This window comes from Myiozetetes cayanensis, unplaced genomic scaffold, assembly GCF_022539395.1.
Source record: "Myiozetetes cayanensis isolate MyiCay16 unplaced genomic scaffold, myiCay2020 scf4, whole genome shotgun sequence".
Lineage (NCBI taxonomy): Eukaryota > Metazoa > Chordata > Aves > Passeriformes > Tyrannidae > Myiozetetes > Myiozetetes cayanensis.
The window spans coordinates 55581372-55599822 of NW_026087631.1; the positions used below are offsets into that span (position 1 = coordinate 55581372).

The 18451-nt window shown below is 39.5% G+C and overlaps 1 protein-coding gene across 1 annotated transcript in view; it reads right to left on the reverse strand.

Annotated features, from left to right (window-relative positions):
• GLDC (glycine decarboxylase) overlaps nucleotides 1-18451 on the reverse strand; it is a 60874-nt gene that overhangs the window by 32989 nt on the left and 9434 nt on the right. Inside the window, exons 2-4 of the mRNA XM_050329838.1 lie at nucleotides 9956-10488; nucleotides 9786-9864; nucleotides 33-168 (exon numbers count right to left, since the gene is read on the reverse strand). Coding sequence (XP_050185795.1) covers nucleotides 33-168; nucleotides 9786-9864; nucleotides 9956-10488 — 748 coding nt within the window. The remainder of the gene's footprint in view (nucleotides 1-32; nucleotides 169-9785; nucleotides 9865-9955; nucleotides 10489-18451) is intronic.

Sequence of the window (18451 nt, forward strand, 5' to 3'; positions counted from 1 at the left end):
CATTTATTTAACAAGAAAATGTGGTACCTTACCATCCTGCATTCTCCAACAAATTCCGTGCAATGGGCTGAGGCACTGAGCAGTTGTAATAACCCATGCCTATGTAAGACCGCCATATCTTGTTCTTGCTTGCAATATTGTATAGAGTTTCAAGGACTTCATTTTCACCTAATTGAAAAGAAATTAGGTCAGAATGCTATAGCTACACATAACACTAACAGTGTCTAACTGAAATGTCTTGTACCCCAGTGTAATAAATATTGGTGATGTGAGTATAAACAGTAGCAGAATAAAGGGCAAACCTAAACCAGTAAAGATAAAATATTAAGGTGGTAAAACATTCTGGGAAAATTTAAATTCTGACAAAATTCTGGATAATGCAACAACTGAATAATAACAGGGTTTCAACCAACGTGGAAAGAATTGTGAGAGAAACAGCTGCAGGCAAAAGGCTTATGAAGTCCTTCTTGTGCTAACACAATGTACATTTGACCCAGGAGAGACCCATCTTGCATATGCATTAGAATCTACCTCGGCAGGCACTTTTTATTAGCTAAACCTTGCAGAAGCCATAGCCATCCATAACTGTGATTTAGTGTTTCTAACACAGTCATATTTGCGCAAACTAAGCTCACACCAAGCACTCAGGAATAATTTCTTTGTATTAAAAAACTTTATTTACCCGCATTTTCCCTAAATAGCTGATAAAACAGTTCTTTTAATTCAACTTCATTATGCTTTACCAGTATATTAAAAAAAAAAGTGTTAATAGAGCATTTCTAACTTAAGAAATTCTGAATGACATTAACTTTTTAATGAGCCTGCCAATCTAGTTTGAAGAATTACAACACAATGATTCTGAAGTACTGAGAAGGAAGGCATTTTCACTCCCTCATTCCCCCAGCCATAGTTTACTCTTTGGTCTTCCTTCTACATACTTCTCAGTGTCCTGAAGGCTGTGCAAAAATCACATTGAGTCAACCCACTCACAGCAGTCAACAAATAATGCTACCCAAAATCTGACAAAGGGCAATATCCACAAAATATGTTAGTAGCTGAGGATGAAGATCAGCTTGACACACCTGGGTGGAACTGTACACCAATCCTCCTAGGTAAAGGGAGCAGATCTTTTTCCTTCCTCCCCTGACTCTGACCCCAGAGTGTATTAGAGCTGTATTAGTGCAGTTACACCAAGATCTGTTCATTCTGCACTTCAACTGGGAAAACAGACTTTGTAATACAAGGCTAAGCAAATCATGAAAAGTAGAATGGCTTGGACCCTAGGTGTCTCAAAACCTATTTTCCCTCTGTAAGCTACACTAGCAAGAGGGATTAAGTCAAAACAGTTAATTCTCTGGAATGTGATGGCAAATAATTATTAGGTTTTGAATTAACTTCTAGTGCAGTCATGAACAAGGATATCAGAGCTTTACCTCTGATTTCCAAACCTATTTCTTTCTTTTACTCAAATTGCTACTGTTGAGTTCCATGTATAAAGACTAATTTTTTCAAAAATCTTCTGGTATTCAATTAATTTCTTCCACAGTCACATTACACCTCTCACAGTTATTTTTTTTACTGGTTTTCAGTTAATTTCTTCTCTGCCTTTTACTCAGTGTAACCATTAGACCTAATGTATAAAGACTGATTTGTTAATTTCAATAAACTGCAATTTTTTTTCTGGAGACTCAACAGTTATATGCTTATAGGCTTGAAGTCAGCAATGTCCAGGGCAAAATTTCTAAAGTGTAGTGAAAAGCTCCATTCCTCAATAGTCTTCCCACACAGTTAATACCAGACAGATGCACTTGTTTGTTTTTTTTAAGTGAGAGTTTAACACTGTAGAGACCTTCCTCTACCACTTGCAAACCCAAAGTTTAATGAAAGACAGTTTGATCGCAGTTTCAGAGGAAGGCTTCTATTCTTGCATAATTCAAACATCAATGATTTCTTGGAAATGGTAATGAATTTCCAAATGCAGTTGAAGGCAGAAGTTGGCTGTCATTTAACTTGCTCACTTGCTCAATGTCACAGACAAAAATGCACTGAGTGCAATTTCTGCACTAAACACATACCACAAATACTGTACAATATGCTCGATAGCATTTTCTTTGTTTGCCCAACTGATTGTTTCTTCTAGAGTCATTTCTCAGCAACTGTAGTGAACAGCCACTATTTGCAGTCACTTAACTTGTGCTGGAGATCTCCTAAATAAACCTGCTTCCAAACTCATTGAAGACATAAAGCCAAAAGCCTTGTGAGACTGCAAGCAGCTTAGGCAGTAACTGTGCATAAGAGTAGAACCTGCACTCAAGATTCTAACACTGAATAGATTTTTAATTATTACATTTTAATGAGCTACCTGTTAAGACATTTACACAATTAATTTTAATCAGGGTGGTAAAATGCTGGAGGCCACACTCCTCTTCCTCCTCCTTCACCTCTCTTACCCTGCTCCTTTGATCACTTACGAAGGCAATGGCAGCAATACAGCTCAAGTATTCATCTTCCACACTTGGCATGCCCCTTTAAAGAGACCTGGGATGAAGTCTTCTTCCCCTATGCCTTACATTGCCTTGAAGAACTTCATCATGTCCTTAGGAAGTTCATAAGCAACTGCACTCCTGAGTAGGGAAAGCCAACAGCCCCTGATTTATCTATGCAGGCGGACTTACTTATGACCTAACATAAATCCATGTAGATTTCATTAATTCAGTGTTTGCTTTATGCTGATAGGGTTCTGAATTCAAGCAAAACCGATGTAGGCAAGGGCAAGAGAAATGTATGTTGGAGTCCTAAGACCAGAGAACAAGGCAATGAAACCATTCTTAACAGTATGCCCTGCACCAACAGGAGGGGCTGGAGGAGATGCAGCCAGGCTCTTTACAGCTGTGCTGCGTGCACAGCAGGAGTGTGAGAGGCTCAGGCTGGAGATGAGGAGAGCTGGGCCCATGAGGACAGCCCAGGGGTGGACCTGGGCCTCCATCCTTGGGAGTTTCCTGTTCTGACGGGGTAAAACCCTGAGCAGCCTGGTCTGAGCCCACAGCTGAGCCTGCTGACCCAGGTCCCCACTGGCCTGAACAAGACCCTGTGCCTCTGTCAATAGCCTTATTTCCCACTCCATCAAGCCTAGGTTTCCTCAGTCTATTCCCATAAAGTTGTTTTTGCCAGGTGTCTAACTCTTTATTGATCACTTTGTAAATAATTAATGCTAATATAAAGGTAGATGAATGTAATCACAAGAGTGATCTTATGCATGTTAAAATTAATTTTCCAATTCATAATGAAATTGTTAAGTTTCCATTTTGGTCCATAAGGGTGTCATGAAACACAAAAAATTACAGACTTTTTCTGCTATATAAAGTATATAACTTGGATAATATGTAGTGGAAATGGTGTATTACTGTAAATAATTTATTCATTTCTTTAAAACTAAAACACATGAAGACTAGGATTTCTACGAATTTCAAGACATATGGTTCAAAAAAACCCCACAGCTTGAGAGATTTTGGTTGTGTTCTGATTTCTTTTTTTTTTTTTTAATTCTTCCCAGCAATGGGTGAAATTAAGAAGTAATATGCAAAATGGGGAAATTAAAGAGAAAGAAAAATTTACTATACTTAAATAATGATTGGACCCTGGCCATCACACTCAGCTGTTTGTTTCCAGTTTTCTGAGACTAAACAGTTGAAATGCCTTTATCATGAATTCATTTTATTGCCTGTACAATAAAAATTCTTTAAAAACCTTATTCAGCAAAAAATAAAATTGCTGGCTAAGTCACGGCAGTTGAACTTTATTCCCCTCATTAACTGATTAAAATTATGATCAAAGACAATATTCAGAATAAAGTAGTGATCCTGCAATACTGCTTTCCTGTAACTGGGGAAAATTCACTGAGAGTCCCAGCAGTTGTTCTGTGAGGACACTTCAAGATTACAATGGCTAAAAGTAGCAAAGGTAAAATATATCACAAAAATAGTAGGAGGGCATGAATTACCAGATCATAAAATGATAACACTTATTTCTGCTAGTGTTTTTGTGGTTAGCACAGTAGAGTTGCCTTGAACTTTTGAGATACCTGCAAAATAATATGGTACCAGCGAAAGAGAGAGAGAGTCCAAGTTGTATTACTTAAACCTTACAATACAAAAGGGAGGTGACTATTTGTCTGATATAATTTTATTCACTTTATGTCAGATCTTAAAAAAAATATCTTACTTCTGAGATCAAGGAAGCAAGGTCTTCAGAACAACTGATGTGAAAAAAGCAGATTAATTTATTTCTTTCATTTTAATAATTAATTTGATCTCTGTTTAAGTAATAATAATAAAAAAAAATCAGTCAGATTATACTGAAGCACACCAGTTCCAAAGAACTATCAGACACATAATAATGCTGTAGGACATCATAAGGAAAGTGCCCATTCCAGGTGCTGTGTCCAACCAGCAACTACAAGATATGGAAAGAAAGCCAACAGCATTTATTGCCCTGCCTCTTCCTACTGCTTTCACTCAGGCTACCTGCACTCTCCCAGCCAGTCTGGATGGCAGAAGCAACCTGAGGATGCCACAAGGAGCAGAAAGCGTGGACAAGCTAAGAGCCAGCAAGATGCCTGCCTTTATCTTCTACCCCCAGGGCCTGCTGCCTTTCAAAAGAGCAGCAGCCTGAAAGTGCCATGATGAGGAGGAGCAACATGTCAGGAGCAAAGTGCCAATGGTGGTAATGCAGTTTGCTGCACTACCTGTGGCAACACTGCAGGGTAACAATTCCCCCTGCTACAGGCATCCGAAGCTACGGTGTGGACTCCAGCAGCGAGGAATCCAAAACAACTAAATCAGCTCTAAAAATCTGACTGACATTATCAGATGATTATAAACTCACACATAATTAATTTTTAATTGGTATTTTAAATATAAAATCCTAGTTAAAGTAGATTCAACTACATAAAGAGTAGTTGAATTTGAAGATACAAATAGTCTTGTTACAATTGACGTTGTTACATTGACTGCTTCTGAGCAGTATTGCTTCTAATAACATATAGACTGGAAACCAAATTGCATTCTTACACAGATTTCAGAAATTAATGTTTATAAATTCTAAAATTTGAGAATGAAACTGGGGATATTTGGAAAAATAAAATTATGGCAGAGTTTGTAGATGTATTTTTAATGAAAACTTTTTACAAATTCAAATCCTGAACTAAAAAGTAGTAATACACAACATGTGCACAAAGCAAGCCTACCCATAACATAAAGATGGACACACAATGGCAGCATTGCAGGGATAACTACATCTGATACAGATAGTAGGTTTGTAGGGATAAAGTAAAGAGGATTATGCTTATATAAGATAATCTTTTACTTCAAATGGGTCAATCACTACATATGTGCTAAAGCACATTCAATACTTAAAGAAAAGCTTACTTACTGTAACACTGGGAAAAAAGCTCTGTAATACCAGCTGATTACAATTAAGTATCAAACAGATATCTACCCTTGTTGTAAATATTGACTGAAGAGAAGTTACATGCCAAAATTACATTTTTCCTCAACTATATCTGCAGGAAAATCTAACTGTAAAAAAAGCTCCTCTTCCAGAATCAAGCTGAGGTAAAGGACTGCAATTTACTGTTAGTGGAAATCAGACATTGTGCTGTTTCACCTCAACTGGCTTTCAGCGGCATGTTTAGGTGATTTTACAATACTGTCAGTGCTGCTGCTCATGGTAGCAGACGTTTTTAAAATGGCTCTTTTCTGGTTAGAAAATGGACATAGATGGTTCTGTCATATTACATACTGAACAAAGCATTTCATTTCAGAAACCTCTTAGCACAACAAACATTCCTTCTCTCCTTCATCACTGACCATGTCAGTACAGGGAAAGAATCTGCCAATATAGAAATAATTACTGCAAAAGAATTTCTAGTGTAGATGCAGTACCAGCAAAGCTCAACATTTACCTGAAAGGCTACTTCTTTCATACATTAGCAAAACAAATCACATAATCATTTACGTTAGAAAAAACCTCCAAGATCATCAAGTCCAACCTTTGACAGATCACCACCTTGTCAACTAGACTGTAGTTATTTCTTGAACAATTCAGGGATGGCAACTCCACCACCTCCCTGGGCAGCCCGTTCCAAGGCTTAACAACATTTTCAGTAAAAAATATCTTCCTGATGTCCAATTTGAACCTCCCCTGTTACAACCTGAGGCCACTTGCTCTATTCTGTCACTAGTTGCCTAGGAGAAGAGATCCTCACCTGGCCTACAATCTCCTTTCAGGTACTTGTAGAGAGTGATGTCTTCCTTAAGCCTCCTTTTCTCCAGGATACACAACCTCAGCTCCCTCAGCTGCACCTCCTAAGACTTGTGCCCCCAGCCTTGCACCAGCTTTGCTATTTCTCTGACCACACACCAGCACCTCAATGTCCTTTCTGGAACGAGGAGTCCAGAACTGGACACAGGATTTGAGGTGCAGCCTCACCAGTACCCAGTACAGCAGGATGATCTGTTCCCTTGCCCTGCTGGCCACACTATCGCTGATTCAGGCCAGGATGCCACTGACCTTGGCTACCTGGGCACACTGCTGGCTCATGTTCAGCCACTGTGGAGCAGCACCCCCAGGTCTTTTTCCTCCAGGCAGTTTTCCAGCCACTCTGCCCCCAGCCTGTAGTGCTGCCTGGGGCTGTTGTGACTCCGGGGCAGGACCTGGCACTTGGCCTTATTGAACGTCACACCACTGGCCTCAGCCCATCGATCCAGCCTGTCCAGCTCCCGCTGCAGAGCCTTCGTATTCTCAGGAAATGTCCAGTTAAGGTTAGAGGCTTTCTCTCTCTGCATATTATGTCCTTCAGGGAAGTAATGACACTTGATTCTTCCACTGAAGAGTAGGTCTGTGCTAAATGTCTCGGAAAGACAACACAGGTACAAAATGATTGTGCTTCTACTGTATTCAGAGGTTTTATTTATCATCAGTGGAATATGCAATGCCCTTTAAAACAGCCCTTTAATACAAGCTGCATCTACAGAAGACTCTTTTTTCTTTTTTTTACTGCTATTCTGTACACCCAGCCGACTGATTTTCCATCTTTTAGACAACTTGTTATGTTACATTACCAATCTGTAATACAATCTTTCCTACTGACAGACCTGATCAAAATTTGAAGATATGCAAACGTATACATCAAATATACACACTTAAGATGAGGTCTAAAACCCCAAACATAAATGCAGAGACCTTTGAAACTCACCTGGATGTACTTTTCATGGTGTGTGCATGGTTTTCTTGGACTGCATGTCTAGTTCTATCTGTAAGCACTGACTTCAATGAGACTTCAGTGTAAGCTCAGCTTTGTTTGTTAGTACAAAGGAGCAACTCTAGCACAGCTGATTTGTTCAGTTGCACTCTAAGTTATCACTATTTTTTTAATTCAAGTTATACAGACCAGGGGAGATGTATATTTAAACCACTAGGAATTACTGTATTACAAATTTTATAAATGTTGAAGGTCACTGAGTGACACGTTTTGCATTGTCTTGTCCTTTCATTTTATGTGTGAGTTTGGGGGACAGTGGGAGTAAAATTGTCTTCATAAAAAAAAAAAAAAAAGTTTAAAATAGAATACAGTTTTTGTTACACTTTCCCAGTTTTGCTATTTCCGTCTAATACAAGGGATATGATAGAGGAATAATGATGCACTATACTCACACAAGAAATCCCACCCTGATGAGTGGACATTATTCTCTCTAATGATACGTTAACAAGGAAGCAAGTTTCACTCAGACTACAGTGTCATGGGTAAAAGATGTTCAATGTGACATTGCACAACTTTAAGCTGAGGCTTTTAACTTTTCTTTTCCAAGCTGTGGAGTTTTCTGCCACCAATGCAGTGGAAAACCAGTGATAAACAACTACACAATAATTACAAAAGACAGTTCAGCACATTAGCTGCAGAAGAAAAAAGCAGTAGTGTGCTGAAAAAAAGTTTTCTGTACCTCATGCAAGCATCTCTTTTGAAAATTCTCTGTTGCATGCTGTGCAATGTGAGACTCTGCATCACGGTCACATTCTTTCAAAGCTTACTCTAAGGGGACAAGAACAGCATAGCAAGTGGAGCAAAATGCCAGTGAACTAAATACACTGTTAGTTAATGAGGTCCTGTTGCACAGTGAGAACAGAATAGCAACTAATGCACAGATATGTAGCAGACTTCCACTCCAAAACTGTTATGCAAATCCGCATTAGAGCTCTGCATCAAGATTTTGACTTAGGTTGACATCACCGATTTAGTTTTCAATAATGTATAACTATTTTAATGCCCAACTGTACTGTATCCCTTTTATGTTTATTTGGGTAATGTACAATTTCATAAGAGTATCATATTAATTAATAATAATTTTTTTAAACAAGAAGAAAGCTTTTTAAGACATAATTGAAGTACCTTGATTAAAATATATTAATCATACAAAAATGTGTCAAGCAATACTTTCAGCATAAAGTATTCTGTCTTTATACAGACAGAAAAAGGTGATTAAATTCTGCTTCTCTACCCAGCCTCTCCCCATTTTAATAAGATGGGAAGTTATGAAAAAATAAAATTCCACTGTACTAATAAAGCATTTTAAAAGTAGAAACTTTCAGTCCCTATTGAATCCCTCCTGGCTAGAATCTGTCTTTTCAGGGTCTAGTATTCCTGGCTGTTCATTGTGGCACTGCCTCTCGCTCGTGATGTCATCTCGGAGTAACCAGATTGAACTGGCCGGGAACCTCACCGGAGCTGCAGGCCTGAAGTTTACACTCAAATTACAGCACACAGATGAGCAATAAGAAAATGCCAGAGAGAGGTATCAAGTTTTCTACAAATCAGACAAAGGATCATCACACAAAAACGAAGTTAATACTGATGTAATTGATTCCCCTTTCTGAATGGCCACTGAGCTTTGTTAGTTTTAGTGGAATTGTTTAGCAAGGAGGATTTTTAAGCACTCCTTTCACTCATGGGATTTCCAGCACGATGTTCACAGATCTCTCTCAAGATTACAGTTATGAGGTAGAAATTTTGTGCTGTGCATGCTACCTTTTAAAAACATAAATATCTAAACCCTCATCAAATCACATCAAGTTTTCTGCAGCAATTTACTGAATTTTGAAGTGCCACAATAGCTGGATCAAATGTTTTCTATTCCTCTAGATAGACTCATCAGATGGACTCAAAATTCTGGCCATTAGTCTACTGTGTATCCATAATACGGAGACATAGGGTTTTAGTGTTATTAAAATATGCAGGTTATTGCTGGGGAGGGGGAGGAATAACGGATCCTGCAGACACATAAGTCCTAACAAAAGACAGTGGACCATTTGAAGCTACAGGTCCACGCTAAGGGGACGATTTTTAGTCACACTTTTCCCTTGGTGTCAGGCTCTTGGCACAAAAAGAAGTCTCTGTAACACTTGAGCTCCAAAACGGGTTTTTGGGCAATCCCTGTCTGCTACACCCGTTTTCCTACTGATTTTCAACAGGAGACCAATAAAGGCAGCTGCTGAATTACTCTGCCGAGTTGGTCGCCGAAGACTGAAGTGTCGGTGATGGTGCTGCTACGCTTATTAAAGTCTTATTCACTTCAGCGAGAAAATCTGCTTTCTACACGTCTCGCAGGGACATCAGGGGGTAAGGGGGTGTGCATCCCAATCGCCCACCCTCGGCCTCTGGTGGCCCCCCGGAAGGGGCCGCGGGAGTGCGGGGGTGCTCCAGGAGCACCCCGGGCCATGAGGTCACTTACAGACATGGTCATCCATCCTCAGCGGCCTCCGGAGCCGGATGCTGGCCGGAATGGTTTTGTCCATCAGCTCCTCGACGCTCTGCAAAGAGGCGAAAACGCCGTGGTTAGTTGGGCACAGCCCGGGCTGTAGGGCTCCGGCCGCGCCGCCCCCCGCCCCGCACGGCGCCTACCTGCACCCCGACGGTCCGCAGCATCTCTCGCTTCTCCTGCTCCCGCGGCCCGATGTGCCGCCGGGAGAAGTCATCGTGCCGCGGCAGGAGCTGCTCGATGCACCGCGCCGCCTCGCCGCCGCCCCAGCGCCGCTGCCCCCGCCGCCGCCGCCCGCAGGTGCCCCGTGGCCCCGCGGGCCGCCAGCCGCCCCCAGAAGCGCCCGCAGCTCTGCATGGCCCCGCCGCGCAGCCCCCGCCGCCGCCGGGCACTGCACTTGTGTGCGGGGGGCGGTGCGGAGCGCCCCCCGCCGCCGGCGCCAATGGGGCCCAGGGGCGGTGCCGCGCTCGGCCCGCCCCGCCGCCACCTGCCCGCCCGCCCAGCACGGCCCTGACCCCCGCCCCACCCCGGGACGGCAGCCGAGCATCCCTGCGCGCACCCAGGGGGCACGTTAGCCCGGGAATGAGAGCTGTCGTCCGTAAGAGGCTTCCTCGAACAGGATAAAAGCGTTTCTGTGTTTCTGCAGCAGAGCGTGTACTCGCGTTCGAGTGGCGAGCTTTAGAAGCAACACTTCACTATCCACAACTGTTGCTGCTGTGTGTACGTGTCTGTGAACTGCAGTATTTCTGGTGATGTTACTCTTAGCGAGAGGACAGGTAGCTGGTACTCGCTTTTCCCCCACTTTCACTTCTGTGTCTCTGAGGATATCAACATAGTCGCAAAGTTGTATCTTTATTTATGAACAGAACCAAGTGTAGCCACGTTGAAGACATGTATTTACATCAACGTTTAAATAGAATAAGAATGGAAAAAAAATATATTCCCAAGATACATGTTGGTTTCATCTCAACTGTAGCACAGATGTACTGTATGTCTTCTGAATTCAGGGAGATAACTGATCACTACTTCCGAGCCTAAAACTAAATTTACTTTGCAGCAAAGATCACTGACTCATGGAAACTCTCTATTCCTGTAGTAAACATGGAATTACTCCTCTGATATAATCTGAGTTATCCTAACTACTCCATTATGCTGGAAATGTTACTCACAATTTATACTAGTGTGTATTTGGAGTAATGACTTAAGTCCCTTGTTTCAGAATGAGAGAGCCCCAAATTAATACACTAAACCGAGAAGAAGCTCACTTCAAACTGCAAAGCTGTTTGCTGCAAGGGTTTGTGATATAAATCCAATACCTCCTTTAACAGATTGCTTTTAAAGTATAATTAAGTTTTGTTTCTCTCCTCTATACATATCTATTGCTTCTTTATAAATATGATAGTAACATGAAAGGAATTAAAACTTTGCTATGACTCTTGAGATAATGTAACTAGAGTTAAATAGAAATATTAGAAAAATACATTAAAGCCACAATATTAACAAATTATTCCTGTTACGAATTTGTACTGAAATAAATTTCTTTTAAAAGCAATTCCAAATCTGTTTGAAACAATTTGCAGGTTTTGTCCAAATATTCTTGCAGAATGTGACCAAGTAATAAGTGTTCATAAAAATTTATCCCTTTTCTCTGGCAGGTAATATTTGTATGATATTTCACAAAAGATAAGCCATTACAGTCAGTTTGCTTGAAATGGTAACTTTTTAATGGGAGATCAGTTTTACAGTTGCCTGTAGTGTTATAGGAAGTGAAGTCTGGAGGAAAAACAGAAGCATCCTAAGCATCCCAAACCATGTATTGCCTATCCACAATTCTTCCTCTTTCAGAAGTAACCCCAGTTTTAGTTCAACTTGAAAACTATGCTTTGGAGTAGGAAGACTGGAGAGATGATCCAGTGAACTATGAAGTAATGTCAAGGGATGCCAACTTCTTCTGGGTAGCACCACATCTAGAGTGGTTTGTTAATACTTTCTTATTCAGAAACTCAGCACAGACTTCACCTTAGCATAGGCTGTGTGCAATCGCTGTGGTAAGGATACAAGCCTGGCTTATTAAACTGTGCTTGATCAGTTAGCCAGTTCTTTAGCTGCTGCTAAAAACTGTAGTATGGCCTTAACAAGCACATGGCAATCTTGAACAAGAGAGGCAATAAAAAACGAAACTCAAAATGATATCAAATGTGAACAGTGCTGTGATGTCAAACCAACAAAACCTAGCTAATCTTGTAGCTTCAAAGAAACCTATCACTTAAAAGTACGTGGCCAACAAAAACGATTGTTTTCATTTCAGCATGTACATCAGCAGAAAGAAGGAGGTTTCCTGGAAGAGAGGACAGTATTGCAAAACTGTGTCTTGCTATTATTACAGCGATTTCTGCAAAGCTCAGAGATGCGTATGTCTTGGCCTGATGAGCTGACCATGTGAGTTGCTACACAGCTGCTAGGGATGTCAGGTTTGTAAAATAAAGCACAAGACTCTCAAGAGAAGTGCCTTATACCTTTTAAATTAAAGTAACATGGTATATGTACTCTTTTTAACACCAATATTATTTCGCTTTGTAGAATAACTTGACTCCAGTTGTGATTTAGTTAAAAACTCTATTACAGTTCTAATACTACAAAGTTCATGGGTGGTGTTGGAACTATCATTCTGCACTCTCTTTAAATTTTAGACTACCACAATAAAAAAATTTTGTTGCATCATTTTAAGATTCACTTCAGTTCCCTTCCATAACCCACAGCTGAAAGTCTACACCAGCTGATATGCCTCTGCACCACAGTATCACAGAACACAGAGATTGGGTCAGATTACATTGTTATATATAATAATAACCTATTTCTGATACTGGCCAGTTACAGCTACCTAAGGAGGAACATGAGTAGGACAAAATGATGTACTGATACCAGTCTGCAGTACTTCTACCATTAGTTATCATCCTGGGATTTCTGCATTCAGTAGTCCTTAACTTTTTTCCCAAATTTATTCAGCTGACCACTGAACCCAGGTAAATTGTTAGTGGAATAAATATAACAGCTTATTATTCAAAAGCAGGTGTATTATAATCCTTCATTCTCTATCTATTACTCCTTAAAGTAAAGAAAAACACTCATACTGTGAAAGCTATTACAAGTGAAACAAAACAAATCATGCACAAATCATTGCTGATTTCTGTCCTGATGCAAGATTTGTTCTGTAAAAACTCCTCAACAGAAGAAAAATTTTTTGCTGTTTAAATTACCATCGCCATGGTTGTTCCTGCTTATGGGTTTATACTGTAAAGATTACTGCCTTTTAATTTGAGGCATCTTTATCACAGGTTTTTTTCTGTTCAGTAAATGTTTAATCTGTAACATCATGATTCTTTGCTTCGAGTAAGACTTGAAAAGTACTACAGCTGTCATTACATAACAAACAACACAACTTCTTGTCCACCAATGTCCGCAAGTCCTTCTCCTCAGGGCTGCTCTCAATCCATTTTCCACCCAGCCTGTATTTGTGGTTCAGATTTCCCTGATCCAGGTGCAGGACCTTGCACTTGGCCTTGTTGAACTTCATGAGACTCGCACAAGTCCACCTCTCAAGCCTACCCAGGTCCGTCTGGATGGGATTTCTTGTGTGAGCAAATGGCTGAAGAAAGCAAGTGTCTGAAGGTTTTTATGGTACTAGGTGCTAGTGTGTTTTCTCCATTTCCTCTGGAATCACCAAGGTCCCGCTGTTCTCTCAGACCAGGTGTTCCAGGAGTAAGGGGTGACTCCAGGGGTCCCACATGATCTACTCATGGCAGGGTAAGCCAGGTACTGGTGGTCGATCCATTGGCAGTCCCAGGCAAGAGATGAGCCAGGTTCATTCAGAGTCTCCAGTCAGGAGCAAAAGCAGATGACACCAGAGAGAGGACAACAGACAAAGTTTAATCTTGATTCTGAAGTCCATTCAGGAGACAGGGCTAAAGATAGTGGGCAATGGACATCTGAGAGACCAGTCCAGGACAATAACTACCTAAGTGTGTACGTTTGAGGTCTATCCAGATCACAGGGCCAGACTAGTTTGCAGCTGAACGTATGGCAAGGTATCTGAGGGTCTAGGGCTGAGGAGAAATTGAGACCCTGTGTTCACAAGCAGTGTGTGCATGCCCTGGGTGAGGCTGGTCAGTGTCAGTAGTTTCTGTAGGTGCAGTTAGTGTCCTGATTTTCTCCTGTAACAACTGTGTAGTTAGGTAGAAACTCTTTGCAGATTGGTTTTGCCCACAGGCTTTTAAATTATTTAAAGAATCACTGAATAATCCAGTACTCTGGTCAAAAAAGTCTCTTAATCCTTCGACACAAATCAAATCTTTTTTGTAGGTCATTGTGCTTTTATATTTGGAGTTGGGGATATCCACAGAAGAGATAAAGGGAATTAACTCCAATCACCACTGGTTTGATCTTCATCTGTCACTTTGCTCCTTCACTGTGCAACTAAGTGAACTGCCAGACATGTCTGTGACAGGTAGCCAAGCAGGGCAGCTGCTACTGTGTCTCCATGGCAAACACCCCTCCTTCCTGAAAACTGACAGATTACTGTCAGTTATGTGTTTTGGGGTTTTTTTCCTTATTATCACTGTAAATCCTTACAAATGCCTACCAATGTCCTCTGTAAAGCCTCCAAAAGAGAAGGCCAGGAGGATCTACACTGGATTTGTTACTAAGTCAGAATTATTTGCTGCTGAGTGGGTGATTTTCTAGTCTTTGTCACTTGCTATTGTTTAAGTTGGTTAAAAGGTAAGCTTGATAGACCTTGAATGCAAATTCAGTTACTTAATATTGGATACGTTAAATCTTTTATCATATTGTTTGTGTCCATTGGCTTTTAAGTACTGAACTTGGCTATATGATTAGACCACTGCCTATGTAAATGGAGGTGTTATCTACTACGAATACCTATGTATTAGACATTGAATTGCAATAATTTCTCTTGGCTAATCTAGTTTTATTAGGCAATAAAAAGTTCTCTCTGGTACAGACAGAACTGTATACTGCTGACCCTAACAGGTCTATCATGACAACAAGGTACTGAGAGATATTCTTTGGGAAATTCTTATCTAAGAGTTAAAGGTATTATGCAACAGAGTATGCAGATTTTGCAAATTCAGGAATTCTAAAAGGTTGGGTGTTGTTTTTTTTTTTTCAGAAGACTAGGTTTTGCATATGCATCGGGTTTTATTTTGTTATTTTTACAGTAGAAATGGAATTATTATCTTTGTTTAAACTTCAGCTAGCACACCAATTCAAACTGCTGAGATGACAGCTTCAGCAAAAACTTAAGTTTTCTTTCAAGAAAAGATCCCAGGTGTCTGTCTAGATTTTCAGACTAAAAGATGTTAATGAAACCAAGCATTAGCTTGAAAATACTGACTAAAAGTCCTCCTGCCCTTGTCACAGTTCCCCATCTTTCAGTATGTTAGTCTTTTCCTAAATTTGATCAAGATCTCCCAGCAATAAAAACATATTTTCATCTGCTCTGCTTGAGGTAAAGGTTTATGAATTCCTCTTTATAAATCACAGAAACTCCAATAAGGGCATACTTTTTCCTCTTTGCAGAGGAAAAGAAATCCTGCAATTCCTTAGGGGAAATCTCCTTTTAGGGGAGTTTCTGAGTCCTCATCTGCTTAAAGAGGGCTGCTGCTTCCAGACCTGTAATGATTTATGATTTTAAGAGATCACTTAAACCAGTTCTGTAAATGCAGGAAGTGATTCCATCAAAACATACTTTCTGTCATGTTCTAGGTGGCCTATAATCAGTTAAGAGATTTTGTTTGGTCATAACCTGACTACAGGTACACATACACAGGTTTGTCCATATAAACGCAGATGAAGTTTAAGTTTCTGATTAAATCAATGTGAGATTTCACCATAAATCTCATAAAAGTCAGGCCTAAAAATAGGGGTGACTTTCTGGGATGAATAAGTTTTGCTGGCCTGTCAAGGCATCACAGGATGTGAGTATTACAGACAGTACAAGGCAGGAAAGCAGGACGGTACAGCAACTATACGGGAGTGAAAGAAATGGGACTGGTTCTTCTGATAACCAGCTAGAAGCTGCAAAGGTTGATTCTGCTATCTTCTTGAAGAACATTTGCAATTGATTAGAGTATCTGATATTTTGCAAACTCCTAATGAACATATCTGTGTGATCTCTTAAACATAGACCAAGACTGAATCAGCACTGAAAAATCTGAAATCAAAACTGAATAAATACTTTAATGTTACATAATATCTTAGTTAACATATAACTTAGAAAAATATGTAGATGTTGCAATGTCCTAGTCGTGGTATTAGAGATCTTTTTGCTGTTCCTGTATAAAAAATGAAAATGAAAACTACAAAACATGGCTAAAATATAAGCTTTTTAAAAGAACTCATTCACACACATTTACTAGAGGCTTCTTAGGACTCAGCCACACTTCCCCCAGTCATCCCAGTCATAGTAAGCACTCTTTACCTTGCACTGACATGACCTGACCATGACTTCCCATTCACTTACATTCCTCGAATCCCTCAGGGATTGCACATGATTTGTACAGCCATGATTCTGCATTTCTGGCTAAAGAGCCATGCATTAATGTTGATTTTGTGTAGTGATGCATTAACATACTGTGCCTCTTTACAGAACTTTAAAATGATAATGAGCCTGAACTAATTCAGAAATTTGTTATTTTGTGCAGTAGCATGAGGCAAAATCCTGACAGGTTGGAGAATGTACAACTCTCAGACTTTGGAGAACAAGTGGAATGGCAGACTGCTACAAGGAGATGAAAACTGCAGCTTGGGATATCTACTTGACAGATTTAAAGGAAATGCTGGTCACAGTATGGTTTATTCGGAAAAAGGGTGATGGAAGAAGTAATTGATGAGAGTAGAGACTGAGAAAAGACTGAACAGTGGCAAAGAATAAGAGAAAAGAATTGAGAGAGAGTTACGAATAACAGTAAGTGTAGTGCTGAAAAAAAAGTCAAATAGCTACCTATTCACTAAATAAGATATGTATCGTAGAGAGAAAAGTGTGACTTTAAATATTCTAAACGTGTTCTAAAGCATATGTCTAGAGACTAGATTTAACTTACAAAGAAAATCCTGAATCTTTATTTCATGATTTTCAATGTTACATTTTGTTTGGATGTAAAGTATAGCTGATAGGTAATTATCTGTAATAAAAATGCCATGGCAATATACAATGATGGAGGAAGCTGAGAAACTTCAGATGCTACTAACAATTCCTTTACTGTTTTTAAAATAATGATGATGAAGAAAGGATACACTATTTCATATAATTTTCTCATTACAGACATTCTTCCAAAGGATGGCATGGGAAAATGTTAACTAATGGACAAACAGAAGCAAGAACAAGCTGGAATTTTCTTAGTACTAGCTTCTGAAAATTATGTAGTTTCATATTACATCTTTTCTTACAGAACTCTATACCTGTTACCCATTAATTTATCTGAAATGTGTATCTTCCAATGGACACTGAGTTAATTAAGGGTAGCCTATTATTTTACTACTGTTGTGATGAGAACATTAGAGATCACCATCTTCTAACAGTGCTAATATGTTAGCCTGCCTAAGTGCAAATATTTAAAATGTATCTTCTCTGTGCTTATGTTTACCAATTGCAAAATGGCATTATGCAACTCCGTCTTTGCTAATCTTTTAAAAAAGCTGAATTAAATAATAGGATCTACTCACCTTTACTTTTTACTTGATTAAGTTTTCCATGAATCAGACACAGGGCCTCTGAAAATTTTGCAGGAGGTAAGAGCACAATCACACTTCCTTATCTGAATGACAGCTGTTTTGTAAAACACTGTGCCACTACAGTAACCTCTGCCATGTGATCATAAGGAGCTTCGAGAAAGAAAAAACATGACCCTCCTTACTGTTTCAACAGAAGACTTGCCTTCTGTTGATCAACGTCAACTCTAAAACACAATCAAAAGACAGAAATACGTCTTTCCAAAGAAACAGTCTAGGCTCATTGGTAGGGAATACACTGGGCAAGGAGTACTGGCTAATACAGTCTGTACCTTCTTGCCTAAGCAATTTTTAATCAAGGTAAGCAATATGCACTGTTAAATGGGACTTAGTACTCAGAAGCTTTTAAAGTAATAAAGTGCAATAGTGACATGGAAATAAAAATAATAGAATAATGTTGCTTTCCTGGTCAGTTCTCATTAACCCATTTAGTCATATATGAAATAACCAAAGAATTAAACTCAGGTCACCCATTATTAAGAAGCAGATAAAAAACCCTGAAAAATTCTTACCTTACCTTTTAAGTTTATGACCAGTACCAAGGAATATGTATCAGATTTCTCTAAGAACTTTTGTTTATAAACTAGCCTGAACATTTCAGTAATTACTAAGCACAAAATAGTAGGAGAAATTAAATGGACAATGGATGAAGAGATTTGAAATAACTGCATGGGGGTAAGAGATTTCAAAGCAATATAATCTGCAACTGTAATTTCAATCTGTAATTGATTTATGAAAACATATATGAACAGTAGTATTTGTGAACACAGCAATTAAATATTCAATGAAATAGATGGTTGTCTGATGAAAAAAATGGATAATTTACAACAGCC